Raw genomic sequence first — 16,891 nt, 5'->3', positions numbered from 1 at the left:
GCTTTCTCAAAGCAGGGAAGAATAACTTTTGCATTTAAAGGAGAATTTGGGGTGGGCGCTTTTGAGAACTCCCCCCCCCCATTCCAGCATGACCCCTATGCCCAGGGATACCTCTCACACAAAGGCGGGAGGTGGTGATATTGCTTATTCATGTCTGACTCTTGGCGACCCCATGGACTGTAGCCCGCCAGGCTCCTCTGTCCATGGGATTCTCCAGGCAAGAATACTGGAGTGGGTTGCCATGCCCTCCTCCAGGGGATCTTCCCAACCCAGGGATCGAACCCGTGTCTCCTGCATTGACAAGCGGGTTCTTTACCTTCTGAGCTGGGTGAGTGGGCTCATAGAAACTCCACGCTCTTTCTGCCCAGCCATAACAACACTCCTGCTTGGCCAAGGATGAGTTCCTGATACTCACTGCGGATGGGAGACCCCTTTCAAGGGCAGCGAAACTCCTTGGACGCCAGCTGGTCTGGATCGGGCTTGCAGAGAGCGCTAGTGACCCCTACTGACGAAAACTTCCAAACCGCGCCAAGACCACCCCCCTTCGAACCACCCCCCATCCCCCGCTCACCCAGCAGCTTAAAGAACAGACCCTGCCCAGCTCCACCCGGGGGGACCTGAGGGCACAGGCTTTCGGGGCAGCTCAGGGCTTGCTAAGTCAGAAGGTGGAGGGTGGTTTAGTCAGTGTTGGTAGAAATGTTTCTGTTCAACCGCTCAGTCGTGTCCCACTCTCTGTGACCGCATGGACGGCAGCACGCCAGGCCTCCTGTCCATCACCATCTCCCGGAGCTTGCTGAAACTCATGTCCATCGAGTCGGTGATGCCATCCAACCATCTCACCCTCTGTTGTCCCCTTCTCCTCCTGCCCTCAATCTTTACCAGCATCAGGGTCTCTTCCAGTGAGTCAGCTCTTCGCATCAGGTGGCCAGGGTACTGGAGCTGCAGCTTCAGCATCAGTCCTTCCAATGAAGGCTGTTGCCAGGACGGAATCTGGAAGTTTCGGCCACTAGGGGTCAGAAGCGCTCCTCGCAAACCCCGCGCCGGCGCGCATGCGTGCTCCGTCGCGTCCCGCTCTTTGTGACCCACCCCCCACCCCGGTGGACTGGGCCCGCCGGGCTCCTCTGGCCGTGGTGGGGGTTCCAGGCGGGCATACTGGGGCTTGGGGCCATTTCTTCCTCCAGGAGAGCTGGACTCCACAAAGAGAAACTGAAAGTGGAGCTGGGCAGCGGGGGTGCGGGGCGCTGGGGAGACAGAGGACGCAGAGATGTGAGCCTGGGCGGCGGGGGCCCGGGACCGCGGTCTAACACCCGGGAGACCCCGGGGTGACGAGATGATGGGCCAGGAATGTCTCCCCGGGGGGGCAGCTCAGAGGTGGCCGTGCCCACGAGGAGGCTCCCGGGGAGTGATCCTCCAGCACGAGACTAAGGCCTGGCCTCTGCGTCTGCAGGAGCTGCAGGTAAGGAGGTCGCATTGTGCATTTAATCCTTTTATTTCTGTGTGTATGTTTGGCTAAGGCTGGGTCTTCCTTGCTGCACGCTGGCTTTTCTCTAGTTGAGGCGAGCAGGGTGGGATGGTGGTGGGGGGGTGCAGCCTCTTTGTTGGGGTGCGCGGGCTTCGTTGGGGTTCATGGAATGAGGGTTTTTTTCTGTTTCCTGAATCGGTGTCTCCTGCATCGGCAGGCGGATTCGTTACCACTGAGCCACCAGGGAAGCCCCAAGGAGGTCACGTTTTCCATTGGTTATCACTGAAGGTGCGGGTCCCAGGGGGGTTTTGTTTGGCGATTGCTTTTTTTCTTTTTTTTTTTTTTTTTTGGCCACTTTGCAGCCTGTGGGATCTTAGTTACCCGACCATGGATTGAACCTGTGCCCCCCACTGCGGTGGAATCGCAAGAGTCGTAACCCCTGGACTGCCGGGGACTTGCCATTGTTTGGGGGTTTCTGACTATGTGTCCAGAGGGTTCTCAGCACAAGCTAGGCAGTGGCCCCTGTCCTGGGCATCCTTCCCCATCTTCCTTCTGCCCAGCGTTTTACTCCAGGTGATCTCTGACTCTGTCTTCTCCTGGGGGTGGCTCGCTGCGTTTTCTGTAATGTCTTTCCGTCATCTTTAATGTCTGTGGAGGCTCTTCTGTTCTTCCTGCAAACTAGGGCAGAAGGTGAGGAAGCAAGAGTCTTACCTATTTTTAATTTTTGCAGTATGTGTTCATTTGGCCGTGCCAAGCCTTAGCTGTGGCAGGCAGGCTCTTTGCTCTTTAGTTGCTACATGTGGGGTCTGGTCCCCTGAACCACGGATGGAACCCAGGCCCCCTGCACTGGGAGCTCAGCGTTTAAGCCTCTGGACCAGCGGGGAAGTCCCCACACTTCCAAGAATGGTTCTTACTTATGTCTACTGAGCTTAAACTTTCTATAGATAATGTATTTTTTTTCAAATTGTTTTCCATCATAGGTTATGACAAGATGTGAACGCATTTCCCTGTATTATAAGGGTAAATCCTTCAGTCGGTAAGGAATCTGCCTGCAATGCAGGAGACCTGGTTCGATCCCTGAGTGGGGAAGATCCCCTGGAAAAGGGAGAGGCTGCCCACTCCAGTATTCTTGCCTGGAGAATCCCAGAGGAGCCTGGCGGGCTACAGTCCATGGGGTCACAAAGAGTCAGACACTCCTGAGAGACTAGACCACCACCACCACAGGAGATATTGAATAGAAGTCCCCGAGCTGTGCTTGTTGGTTATCTATTTTAGGTATGGTACTGTGTACACCTCCATCCCAACCTCATCATTTACCCCATCCCCCGCCCCACACTTGCATCTGCAAATCTGCACGTCTGTGAGTCTGTTTCAGAGATAATTTTGTGTCATCTTTTAGATTTCACATCCAAGTGATATCACGTGATGGTTTTCTTTGTCTGACTCACTTCCTTTCGCGTGATCCACTCTAGGTCCACCTCTGTAGCTACAAAGGGCATTATTTCATTCTTTTTCATGGGTGAGTAATATTCCATTGTGTGTGTGGACTGCATCTTCTTTAATCCATTCCTCCGTTGATGAACACTGAGGTTGCTTCCAGTTGTTTTTTTTTTTTTTTTTTAATGCATTAGTTTAATTTTTTGACTGCGCTGGGTCTGTGTTGCGGTGTGCAGCTTCTCTCTGGGTGCAGCCCCCAGGCTCTAGAGAGCACATTCAGTACTTGGGGCATGTGTGTTTACTTGCTCTGGGGCATGTAGGATCTTCCCTGACCAGGGATTGAACCCATGTCCCCTGCTTTGGCAGGCGGTTTCTTTACCACTGAGCCACCAGGGAAGGCCTGAGTGTTAATTTTTTAAGAGTAGGTCTTACTTATGTCTTCTGACTTTAAACATTATATATATGCACATATATATATATGTATCGGAGAAGGCAATGGCACCCCACTCCTGTACTCTTGCCTGGAAAATCCCATGGACGGAGGAGCCTGGTGGGCTGCAGTCCATGGGGTTGCCAAGAGTCGGACACGACTGAGCGACTTCACTTTCACTTTTCACTTTCATGCATTGGACGAGGAAATGGCAACCCACTGCAGTGTTCTTGCCTGGAGAGTCCCAGGGTTGGGGGAGCCTGGTGGGCTGCCGTCTATGGGGTCGCACAGAGTCGGACACGACTGAAGCGACTTAGCAGCAGCAGCAGTATATATATATGTATGTATAAATATTCCAGATTATTTTCCATCGTAGGCTTCCTTGGTGGCTCACACAGGAAAGAGTCGGTCCAGCCCCGGTGGACCCAGGGAATTCGCAGCGGGGATGGCATCGGCGACCAGGAAACAATAGATCAATTAAGCGCTAATTAAAGATGTAAAGAGTGGTTAAATAAGGATAGCTCAGTAGGAAAATTCAGTGAAGAAAAGAGGCTGAATAACTTGGTTTACATGGAAAGCCAATAAAATTTCAAGACAAGAAATCTGCGTCACCTACGTAGGCCACAGGCATCCTTCCATTCTCCCGAAGGAGAGTAGACACTAAGGCCTCCCCGGTCAGATCTTAGAAGCCCAGGCATAATTAGTAGGCTTGACAAGCCTCCAGGCTCCAGGTGGGAATTCACCCAGAAGGTGAGAGAAAGAACGACATAAGGAGACCAGTCTTTCCAGGAACCGATCCCATTCTTTATTTTCCAGGGTCCGCTTTTATACACAGAGATGTAATACAAAAGTCACGCGGGGTCAGCAGTCCTGACTTTTATCAAAATCAGGTGCTTCATACAAATGTATACAAAGGTCTTAGGGGTGTTACATCATCTTCTGGCCAGGGGGCCTGCTGACAATTTATGACCCTCGGCTTGTGACAGCGGTCAGTCAACCAGAACACTTACTTCTCCAGGGGTGACTATAGTTAAAACAGACGCCACCTTCTGAAGGCACCAGATAAAGTTACATTCTTATAGGGTGAGAGTGTAGTGGGTTTTAATTAAGGAAAGAATTTGCTTAGCCTAAGGTCTAACGTGATTAATATCAAAGGTTAATACTTATTTCTCCTATATGTAGTTATATTCATTAACGTGTATAAGGGCAGGGAATGTGGAGACTTAGCAGCAAACATTGGCTTAACAAATGAAAAAACCCTTCACCAGTACAATTTCTAATCAGCCCACTATACTATACTAATAGTTTTCTAACTTCCCTAAAGAACCTGTCTTTAGAAGGTTTAAAGCATCTCGTGCCTCTCACGGTTGGGAGGCTGTGAACAATCACATGTGGCCAGACAAGCCTGTCAGGCAGGCTAGAGAACCTTCAGAGGAGTTTGTAGGTTGATACACTCCTGTCACGCCCAGGAATTATTATTAACTGGAGCTGTAAGTTAACTCTTTTTCAGAGAGAGGTGGTGGGGGACAGCCCCCCGTAAAGTCAGAGGTGTAGGGGAGAGCACAAAGCAGTAAAGTCGGCAGACTCTGGTTTTGGGGGTAGATGCTCGAGAATTTCCAGGGGGACTCCTGAGGCTCGATCCTGCCTTTACGTATGTCGAGCCTCCTTCCTCATGACCTTTGCCACGGGCGGAGTTCCTCACGCTGGCTCCTGGAATCTGCCTGCAACGTAGGAGACCCAGGTTCGATCCCTGGGTTGGGAAGATCCCCTGGAAAAGGAAATGGCAACCCACTCCAGTACTCTTGCCTAGAGAATCCCATGGATGGAGGAGCCTGGTGGGCTACAGTCCATGGGGTTGCAAAGAGTCAGACACAACTGAGTGACTTCTCTTAAACGTTGTTACAAGATTTTAATATTGTTCCCTGTGCTATATAGTAAATCACAGCTTCTATATATTTTATATAAGGTATTGAGTATGGCGGAGAAGGCAATGGCACCCCACTCCAGTACTCTTGCCTGGAAAATCCCATGGACGGAGGAGCCTGGTGGGCTGCAGTCCGTGGGGTCGCTAAGAGTCGGACACGACTGAGTGACTTGCCTTTGACTTTTCACTTTCATGCATTGGAGAAGGAAATGGCAACCCACTCCAGTGTTCTTGTCTGGAGAATCCAAGGGACGGGGGAGCCTGTTGGGCTGCCGTCTATGGGGTCGCACAGAGTCGGACACGACTGAAGCGACTTAGCAGCAGCAGCAGCAGCAGCATTGAGTATGGCTTCCTGTGCTGCACAGTAGGTCCTTCTGTTGTATCTATTTTGCATATAGCAGTGCGTATCTGTTAACTCCAGACTCCCAGTTTATCAACCCTTGGCCGACCACAAGTCTGTTCTGTATGTCTGTGAGTCTCTTTCTGCTTTGGAGATGAGTTCGTTTGTCTCTCGCTCTCTTTTTTTATTCCGCATATAAGCTATATCATACGACATTTGTCTTCTTCTGTCTGACTTAGTCCACTACTTTCATCATGTCTGGTTACATCCGTATTGCTGCCAGTGGCATCGTTTCGTTCTTTTTCACGGCTGAGTTAATACTCCATTGTATATATGGACCACGTCTTCTGCATCTACCCGTCAGTCGATGGACTCCAAGGTTGCTTCCGAGTGGTTGTCGTTCTTGTTCAGTAGCTCGGTCGTGTCCGACTCTTCAACCCCAAGGACTGCAGCCCTCCAGGCTCCTCCATCCATGGGATTCTCCAGGCAAGAATCCTGGAGTGGGTTGCCAGTCCCTTCTCCAGGGGGATCTTCCCAACCCAGGGATCAAACTTGGGTCTGCCGCATTGGCGGGCAGATTCTTTACCGCTGAGCCACCTGGGAATACTCCTCACCCATAAAAAAGAATGGAATAATGCCATTTTTAGCAAGAGGGATGGACCTAGAGGTTATCATACCGAGTGAAGTAAGTCAAAGACAGTTATCATACGCTGTTGCTTATATGTGGTATCTAAAAAAAATGATACAAATAAATTTATTTATGAAACGGAAACAGGCTCACAGACTTAAAAAAAAAACCTTATGCTTGCCAACTTAGGGCTTCCTTGGTGGCTCAGATGGTAAAGAATCTGCCTGCAATATGGGAGACCAGGGTTCCATCCCTGGGTCGGGAAGATCCCCTGGAGGAGTGCATGGCAACCCACTCCAGGATCTGGTCGGGAGAATCCCATGAACAGAGGAGCCCGGTGAGCTACAGTCCATGGGGTCGCAAAGGGTCAGATACGACTGAGTGGCTAACACCTTCACTTCCTGTGGTTGCCAAAAGAGAATGAAGGGAAGGGATAGATTCAGTTCAGTTGCTCAGTCATGTCTGACTCTTTGCGACCCCATGAATTGCAGCACGCCAGGCCTCCCTGTCCATCACCAACTCCCAGAGTTCACCCAGACTCACGTCCATCGAGTCAGTGATGCCATCCAGCCATCTCATCCTGTTGTCCCCTTCTCCTCCTGCCCCCAATCCCTCCCAGCATCAGAGTTTTTTCCAATGAGTGAACTCTTCGTATGACGTGGCCAAAGTACTGGAGTTTCAGCTTCAGCATCATTCCTTCCAAAGAAATCTCAGGGCTCATCTCCTTCAGAATGGACTGGTTGGATCTCCTTGGAGTCCAAGGGACTCTCAAGAGTCTTCTCCAACACCACAGTTCAAAAGCATCAATTCTCCAGCGCTCAGCCTTCTTCACAGTCCAACTCTCACATCCATACATGACCACTGGAAAAACCATAGCCTTGACTAGACGGACCTTTGTTGGCAAAGTAATGTCTCTGCTTTTGAATATGCTATCTAGGTTGGTCATAACTTTCCTTCCAAGGAGTAAGTGTCTTTTAATTACATGGCTGCAGTCACCATCTGCAGTGATAGATTAGGAGTTGGATATTCACAGATTCACACTGCTATATATGAAATAAATAAACTATAAGGGCCTACTCTATAGCACAGGGAACTCTATTGACCATCATGTAATAACCTATAGTGGAAATGAATCTGAAAAAAATACATGTGTGTGTATATATATGTGACTGAATCACTTTGCTGTACAGCTAAAACTAATACAGTATCAGTAGTCATCTATACTTCAGTTGGGCTTCCCTGGTAGCTCAGATGGTAAATAGTCTGCCTCCAATGCGGGAGACCCGGGTTGGATCGCTGAATCAGGAAGATCCCCTGGAGAAGGAAATGGCCGCCCACTCCAGTGGACAGAGGGGCCTGGTGGGCTACAGGGCATGGGGTCGCAAAGGGTCAGACACGACTGAGTGGCTAACACCTTCACTTCCTGTGGTTGCCAAAAGAGAATGAAGGGGAAGGGATAGATTAGGAGTTGGATATTCACAGAGTCACACTGCTGCTACTGCTACTTGGACAGAGGAGCCTGGCAGGGGCCTACAGTCCACGGGGTTGCAGAGAGTTGGACACGACTGAGCGACTGATATTTTCACTGCACTTTGACACTCCAATTAAAAAACACTAAAATGGGGACTTCCCTGGCGATCCACTGGTTAAGCCTACAAGCTTCCACTTTAGGGGGTGGGGGGTTACAGGTTCCATTCCTGGTCGGGGGACTAAGATCTCGCAGTCCTCCTGTATGGCCAATAATAATAATAGATAAAATGAAACTTAAAGAAAAGAAAAAAATACCAGCGCAGCCTTCCTGCTGCCTGAAGATCTTTGTCCTGGACTCTGGGAGGAAGTGAAGCCACTCTTGCCGCACCCCGCCCGCCCCCGCCTTGAGTGTGAGGCCCGGCTCAGCCCATCAGGAAGTTGAGAAACTGTGAGTTTGTTAGGAAATGTGTCTCCTCGTATCTGGTTTCCTTTCTGGGAAAATCGATGTTTTAACTTAGTGGGCTCCACCCTCCCCCCAAACGCTGGCTCACTGAGATCCTGCGGCCCACACCTCTGTTTTTCTCTGGAAGAGGCAATGATGACCCCTCTTGCCCATGACTCCTTTTCCTCTCTGACCCGGAGGAGAGTCTGGGAAGGGCGGAAATGTGGGATTCTGGCGGGTGAGGGGGTGGGGAGGAGCCGGTGTCAGCAGAAGGGGCACAGAGATGCTGTCAGCAAGTGCCTGCACGAGCTGGTCAGCCTCAGCCGCCAGGCGTCCGGGGCTGGACGAGTCTCTGATGGGAGGCATCCTGGGCCCTGTGTGGGGTGTGGAGGAGTGTCCCTGGGCTCCCCCCACCGCACGCCAGGGGGACCCCCTGACCCCATCACTGTTACGGCCACAGTGTCTCCAGACGTTGTTATATTTCCCCTAGGAGGGTAAAGTCCTCCCAGTCTGTGAACCACAGCCAGAGGTGCATACGTGGATGGATGGGTGGATGGATGGATAGATGGATGGACGGACAGATGGATGGATAGGTAGATGGATAGATAGATGTATCAGTGGATAGATAGATGGATGGGTGGATGGATGATAGATGGATGGATAGATGGATGGATGGATAGATGGATGGATGAGTGGGTTGATGGATGGATGGATGAGATAGATGATGATGGACGGATGGATGATGGATAGATGATGGGTGGATGGATGATGGGTGGATGGATAGATGGATGGATGAGTGGGTTGATGGATGGATGGATGAGATAGATGATGATGGACGGATGGATGATGGATAGATGATGGGTGGATGGATGATGGGTGGATGGATGGATGGATGAATGGATGGATAGATGGATGGATGGACATATGGATGATGGATGGATGGATGCATTGATGGATGGATGATGGATGGATAGATGATGGATGGATAGATGGATGGATAGATGAGATAGATGCTGGATGGATGGATGGATGGGTAGATGGATCATGGATAGAGATACATGGGTGGATCGGTAGATAGATGGATGAATGAATAGATAGATGGATGGATAGTTGGATAGATGGATGGATAGATAGAAGTATGGATAGATACATGGATGGATGGATACATGTATGTATGTATGGATGGATGGATGGATTTATCAGTGGATAGATAGATGGATGGGTGGATGGATGGATAGATGGATGGATAGATGGATGGATGGATAGATGGATGGATGAGTGGGTTGATGGATGGATGGATGAGATAGATGATGATGGATGGATAGATGATGGATAGATGATGGGTGGATGGATGGATGGATGAATGGATGGATAGATGGTTGGATGGATGGACATATGGATGATGGATGGATGGATGCATTGATGGATGGATGATGGATGGATGGATGATGGATGGATAGATGGATGGATAGATGAGACGGATGATGGATAGATGGATGGATGGGTAGATGGATCATGGATAGAGATACATGGGTGGATCGGTAGATAGATGGATGAATGAATAGATAGATGGATGGATAGTTGGATAGATGGATGGATAGATAGAAGTATGGATAGATACATGGATGGATGGATACATGTATGTATGGATGGATGGATGGATAGATTTATCAGTGGATAGATAGATGGATGGGTGGATGGATGATAGACAGATGGATGGAGGGATAGAGGGCTGGCTGGATGGGTGGATGGATGGATGGATGGGTGGATGGATTGGTAGATAGATGGATGAATGAATGGACAGATAGATACTTGTATATATGTATGGATGGATGGATGGGTACATGGATGAATGGATGAGTGGATGGATGGATGGATCGGTAGGTAGATGGATGGATGGATGAATGGATACGTACATATACATGATACATAATAGGTAGATGATAGCATAATTATGCTAATCATGGAGAATGGAGATGGATAGAAAAACAGACGGAGAAATCGTTAGACGACAGACTGTCGTGCCTGCTCAGGGATCCTCAGCCTCAGCACTGCTGACACGCAGGGCTGGACGAGTCTCTGATGTGAAGAGTCCTGTGCACTACGGGGTGTGGAGCAGAAGCCAAGGCCAGTTAGACAAAAGATGTATTACAATGTAAGCAAATTTAAAAATATAAATGGATTAAAATTTTATCGTTTTAAAAAATATGCAATAACCAACAAGGATCTACTGTGTAATACAGGGTACTGTACTTTCGTTCGGATTCACATATATATATTCTTTTTTAGATTCTTTTCCATTATAGGTCATTACAAAGTTTTGCGTGTAGTACCCAGTGCTTCCCAGGTACTTTAGTGGAAAAAAACCCACCTGCTGATACAGGAGACATAAGAGACTCGGGTTCGATCCCTGGGTGGGGAAGACCTCCTGGAGGAGGGCGTGGCAACCCACTCCAGTGTTCCTGCCTGGAGAATCCCAGGGACAGAGGAGCCTGGCAGGCTACAGTCCAGGGGGTCGCAAAGAGTCAGACACGACTGAGAAAGTTAGTGTGCTTTCACACACACACACACGTGTATAAGTGAATCACTTTGCCGTACACCTTAAACTAACCCAACCCTGTATATGAACTCTACTTCAATGAAAAAAAAATTTTTTTTAACATGCAGATCAGAAAAGAGAAGTAAAACCATATCCCATCTGCAGATGGCTGTTACGGAAGGAAAATCTTGATGAGAATCCACTAAAAAAAAAAATCTTAGAACTAGTACCCAGATTTGGCCTGGCAGCAGGGTATAAGATTCAGGCACAAAGACCCAAGTGCAGGGAACCGTCCAAAAAAAGAAATTCAGAAAACAATTCTATCTGCAGTAGCATCTGAAAAATGGAAATATGTCCATTTTTGTTGTTGCTCTGTTACTAAGTCTTTTATTTTTTTAAATTGGAGGCTAATTACAATATTGTATTCGTTTTGCCATATATCAAAATGAATCTGCCACAGGTATACATGTGTTCCCCATCCTGAACCCTCCTCCCTCCTCCCTCCCCATACCATCCCTCTGGTCATCCCAGTGCACCAGCCCCAAGCATCCAGTATCGTGCATCGAACCTGGACTGGCAACTCGTTTCACATATGATATTATACATATTTCAGTGCCATTCTCCCAAATCATCCCACCCTCTCCCTCTCCCACAGAGTCCAAAAGTCTGTTCTATACATCAGTGTCTCTTTTGCTGTCTCATATACAGGGTTATTGTTACCATCTTTCTAAATTCCATATATATGCATTAGTATACTGTATTGGTGTTTTTCCTTCTGGCTTACTTCACTCTGTATAATAGGCTCCAGTTTCATCCACCTCATTAGAACTGATTCAAATGTATTCTTTTTAATGTCTGGGTAATGTTCCATTGTGTATATGTTCCACAGCTTTCTTATCCATTCGTCTGCTGATGAACATCTAGGTTGCTTCCATGTCCTGGCTATTGTAAACAGTGCTGGGATGAACATTGGGGTACACGTGTCTCTTTCAATTCTGGTTTCCTTGGTGTGTATGCCGAGCAGTGGGCATGATTGCTGGGTCATATGGCAGTTCTATTTCCAGTTTTTTACGGAATCTCACAGTTAACCTTTAATAAAGGGTAAAAGGTATTCTGTGTGGTGGGGAGGGAAAGAAAAAAAACCCAAGCCTCAAATAGAGACAGTGAAGATGGGAACACGCGTGGGCTGTGTTAAAGGGACCGTCCACTGGCCACCTGTAAGTCGGTGGTCCCTGTGGAGGACTCTGTCCCCCAGGCCCTCTGCCCCGCCTTGCAAGCTCTCTGCACACTGTCCTGAAGGACTCTTGGCGCCACCCAGGACCAGGCGCCATCTCCTTTACTCTTGCTCGCCTTGTCTGCACACCCTGCTGGGAGGTCTGAGCTGGTCTGGGAACACGCCAGGGCGATGAAGACGAGAAAAATCACAGAAGGTGAAAACTGGACCTAGAGGGCAGGTCTCTGTGGGACCTTCAGTCACACAGACTGAAGGAGGGAGTCAGGACGAGAAACACAACTGTCGCATCTTGACAGGTTTATGAGGAATCTAGAAAAATGGCAGAGATACCCGTACTTGCGAAGCAGAAATAGACAGACGCACGGACTCTGAGCAGGGAAGGAGGGGGTGGGACGAGTTGGGAAATTGAGATTGGCACGTATACACGGTTGAGGCGTGCCTGCTAAGTCGCTGCAGTCGTATCTGACTCTGTGTGACTCCACGGACTGTAGCCCACCAGGCTCCTCTGTCCGTGGGATTCTCCCAGGCAAGAATATTGGAGTGGGTTGCCATGCCCTCCTTCAGGGCATGTTCCTGACACAGAGATCAAGCTTGTGTCTCTTAACTTCTCCTGCGTTGGCAGGCAGATTTTTTACCACTAGCGCCACCCCGGAAGCCCATCTTGATACTGATACTATGTAGCTAATAGATCCTTATACATGTTTACATATACAATAAACCGATAGGTATGCGTATTGATACTATGTATATAGTAGATAATGAGTCAGAACCTACTTTACAGCACAGGGGACTCTACTCAGGGCTCTGTGATGACCTAAATGGGAAGGAAATCCAATAAAGAGGGGATACACGCATACTTATGCTGAAGCTCCAATCCTTTGGCCACCTGATGTGAAGCGCTGACTCGTTTGAAAAGACCCTGATGCTGGGAAAGATTGAAGGCGGGAGGAGAAGGGGACGACAGAGGATGAGATGGCTGCATGGCATCACCAACTCGATGGACGTGCGTTTGAGCAAACTCTGGGAGTTGGTGATGGACAGGGAGGCCTGGCATGCTGCAGTCCATGGGGTCGCAAACACGACTGAACGACTGAACTGAACTGAGATGAGGGGACCAAGCTGGTACCGGATGTGAGTAGACTTGGGGAACCTTCTGGTCCAGTTCCTGGGAAGATGACCCTCTCCACATCTGTGATGAAAATGGTTGCTGAGGTGGGTTCAGTGGTAAAGAACCCTCCCACCAGTGCAGCAGACAGGGGTTTGATACCCCATCGGGGAAAAAAAATTCCACGTTCCATGGAGCAACTGAGCCCGTGCGTCACAGCTGCTGAAACCTGGGGGCCCTGGAGCCCACGCTGCGCAAGAGAAGCCACTGCAGTGAGAATCTTGTGTCCCACAGCTACGGAAAACAACCGCATGGTCAAAACATCAAATTAAAAAAAAGAAAAGGTCAGTGAGAACAGGCCCACCTGGTCCCTGACCTGAGAAGATGTGGTGAAGCGTTTGGTCCAACTCTAAGAAGACAACCTTCTCCACGCAAGTGATGGGCGGGGGTGTGGAGACTAGAGGACCCGCCTATCCTAGTTCCTCCTCGTGGCAGGCGTGGCAAGGGGAGGGAATCGAGGAGAAGAAAACAGGAACCCAGCTGACGGCGTCTGGTTGTGCTGTCCACGGGCCATCACTGTCGGGTGAGAAAGAGAGGCGTCGGGGCAGTCAGACGTGGAAGCCTGGCAGGAGAGCGATGGGGAACGCAGGTTGGCAGACACGAGCGTGGGGCGTGTGTGTCGGAGGGGAGGGGTGTAACCCGGTCCCCCCTGACCCCCGGGGTCCTCGAAAGTGCCACTTCCCTGCTTCTGTTGCTGCCGTTGACGGTGGGTGCTCCAGGTGGGTCAGAACAAACGTGCTACTCTATCTGCTAAGTTACTTGAGTCGTGTGTCCAACTCCGTGACCCCGTGGACTGTAGCTCCCTCCCAAGCTTCTCCAGGATTCTCCAGGGGATTCTCTGGAGTGGGTGGCCATGCCATCCTCCAGGGCATCTTCCTGACCCAGGCGTCAACCTGGGTCTCCTGCACGGGCAGGCGGAGTCTGTAATGTTTGCACCGCCTGGGAAGCCTTTCGGATGCACGGCGCCCAGGCAGACAGGGTGATGGATGAGGGGTGGCGTGTGGGCGCTGCGTTCTCAGGTCCGAATGCGCCCCCGGGGACTTGGCCAGGTTGGGGTGAAAGATTTCGGAGTTCCCCGGGCCAGCCCGTGCCTGTCGGGATTGGAACGAGACTTGGGTTTGCAAGCTGTGTGTGCTGCAGTGATGGGGGCCCGTCGCGGTTACGGGTGCTGCCTGGGACGCTGGCATGGCGTTTTGTGTGGCTCAGTTTGTAAAGAACCTGCCTGCAATGCAGGACACCCTGGTTCGAGTCCTGGGTCGGGACGATCCGCTGGAGAAGGGATAGGCTACCCACTCCAGTATTCTGGCCTGGAGAATCCCATGGGCTGTATATGTATAGTCCACGGGGTCGCAAAGAGTCAGACACGACTGAGCGACTTTCACTCACGCTCTCCCTGGCGCGCCCAAAAGCACGGTGAGCTCCATGCGCAAGGTCGTGCGAGGGTCCCCCTTGGACTGGCCTCCCGGTTACCCAGCCCCCTCCCCAGGGCGTGTCCTGAATCTGAAAGACGTGTCGGGCCCTCCTACAGGGTTGTAAAACTGAAATCTTTAAATGGGGAAAGAAAGCGCGGCCTGGTGGTTACCAAAACAAGAAGAGAAAGCGGGCATAAAAAAGCAAGGGGTGACTCGATTCCATGTACAGGAAGCAAAGCCTCACAGGCGAGTCCACGGAGGCAGAAAGTGGGTTCGTGCTTGGGGGGGCTGGGGGACGAGAGGTGGAGGCTGTCGGCTCAGGGGGACAGGTCTCCCCTGGGGAGACGGGAAGGTTCTGCAGCCAGGCTTTGTGGATGTGCTGAGTGTCTCTGAGTTGTACAAGGGGGCTTCCCTGGTGGCTCAGTGGTAAAGAATCCTTCTGCCGACGGAGGAGACACGGGTTCCGTCCCCGGTTCGGGAAGATCCCCTGGAGAAGGAAGTGGCAACCCATTCCAGTGTTCTTGCCCGGAGAATCCCCATGGACCAAGGAGCCTGTCGGGCTACAGTCCACAGGGTTGCAGAGAGTTGGACACGACTTAGCGACTGAGCGCAGAGGGTTGCACCCCGTGTGAATTTAGCCTGAATTTTTTTTTTTAAAAAAAGGGCAAAATTAAGTGAAACAGCGATGAGATTTCTGTGGATTTCAGTCTTCTGACCACTTCTGTGAGGCTCCTGGAAGTGCCTCGTAAGATGGAAGTGACAATTAAATCAGGGATTGGCTGAATAAGATACATCATGTTGTTATTCAGTCGCTCGGTTGTGTCTGACTCTTTCCGACCCCATGGACTGCAGAATGCCAGGCCTCTCTGTCCATCACCAACTCCTGGAGCTTGCTGAAACTCATGTCCACTGAGTCGGTGAGGCCATCCAACCATCTCATCCTCTCTTGCCCCCTTCCCCCTCTGCCTTCAATCTTTCCCAGCATCAGGGTCTTTTCCAATGAGTCAGTTCTTCGCATCAGGTGGCCAAAGGATTGGAGCTCCAGCTTCAGCATCAGTCCGTCCAGTGAATAGTCAGGACTGATTTCCTTTAGGACAGACTGGTTGGATCTCCTTGCAGTCCAAGGGACTCTCAAGAGCCTTCTCCAGTGCTACGATACATCACGCCCATTGCAGAGTCTCCTTTGGAGATTTTCTCACAGTCCTTGACCAAGAGCCGGGGTCTCCGACGAACTGATGATTTAAAGCGAGCAACTTTTGGGGATGGGTTTCTGTGTCCCTTTGTGGTATACGAGAGCTCTTTTTTCGGTCAAGGTTACAGCAGTTTCTGGTTTTTGCTCCATCACGATGAGCAGGAAGCCGGCGGGAGTTCAGTGCACAAGTTAGTGGGGAAGTTGGGGTGAAGGGTGTTGATGAGTCGGGTGGGTTGGGGGGCACTTTGCTACCCCCTCTGCGTGTCCACCCCGCACCACCACCCGGAGGCCGGTACGACGGTATGCCCCGTGGAGGAGAAAGCTGGACTCAGGGAGCTTGGTAAGACAGGTGCTGCCCTCATCGAGGAGGTGGGGAGACGGGTCAGGCTGCGGTTCCTCCCCCACCCCGCCCTGCACCCACGGCCTATCCCCCTCGTCTCCCGTTAAGCAAAGCTCAGACCGCAGACATTTCGCAAATTGCAGATGTGAAAATCCAGGCAAGGCACCAAGAGCCGTGGGGGTGTGTGGATTGAGGAAGATCCTCTCGGAGAGGTTCCGGGGTGCCGCGGGCAGGCAAGCACACCCCCTCCCCGTTGCAGGAAGCAGCCTCCCCCACAAGTGGGGATCAGACAGCAGGCCCCCGAGAAAGACAAAGTCTGCGTGGGGCAGGATCTCAGGGGGACGGTCCCTGGAGCAGTGGAACAGGAGATGACAGTCAGATGGGAAAGTTGGAACCGGTCTGGTGGGTTGTTTGGTTTTGGTTCCCCTCTGTGATGGCAAGTGAGGTTCCCTGAGGGGACGAGGTTGAACGTGGGTGGGCAGGAATCTGAGGCTGGGTGCTTGTCCCCAGGTGTGCTGACGGACAGGTGTCCCTGTCCTTAAGGAGGGAGGGTGTTTGTGGTCCTCCATGCTTGGCATCAGGCCAGGAGGACCTGGTGAAAATGCAGACGGTCTGAGTGAGTCTGAGAAGAGAAGGCGGAAGAGGATTAAATGTAGGAGGCCCAGGGGACTCGTTAGCAGAGAAGCTGGGGGTGTCACGGGGTGGGGGGGAGCTTCTCGGGTAGCTCAGCGGTTTAAAACAACAAAAAAAAATCTGCCTGCGAGGCAGAAGGTGCAGGAAACGCCTTAGGTTTGATCCCTGGGTCGGGAAGATGCCCTGGAGGAGGGCATGAAACCCACTCTAGTGTTCTGGCCTGGAGAATCCCACAGACAGAGG

The 16,891-nt window shown here is 50.8% G+C and overlaps 1 protein-coding gene across 5 annotated transcripts in view; it reads left to right on the top strand.

Annotated features, from left to right (window-relative positions):
• Window positions 1-1,103: 1,103 nt before the first annotated feature.
• The window catches only part of LOC102279567 (colony stimulating factor 2 receptor subunit alpha), a 37,370-nt gene continuing 21,582 nt past the window's right edge, over window positions 1,104-16,891 (top strand). For 2 of the 5 annotated variants that reach the window (XM_070365847.1, XM_014478403.2), the window contains exon 1: window positions 13,501-13,660. In XM_070365847.1, the coding sequence (XP_070221948.1) occupies window positions 13,648-13,660 (13 nt within the window). In that variant the 5' untranslated portion in view covers window positions 13,501-13,647. Of the gene's footprint in view, window positions 1,457-13,500; window positions 13,791-16,368; window positions 16,418-16,891 lie in introns of those variants that run through there. The other 3 variants (XM_070365848.1, XM_070365849.1, XM_070365846.1) reach the window with 3 other exon arrangements.

Source organism: Bos mutus, chromosome X (genome assembly GCF_027580195.1).
Source record: "Bos mutus isolate GX-2022 chromosome X, NWIPB_WYAK_1.1, whole genome shotgun sequence".
Lineage (NCBI taxonomy): Eukaryota > Metazoa > Chordata > Mammalia > Artiodactyla > Bovidae > Bos > Bos mutus.
Note: the sequence above shows the minus strand (reverse complement) of the source record. Positions and strands in the feature narration are given on the sequence as shown.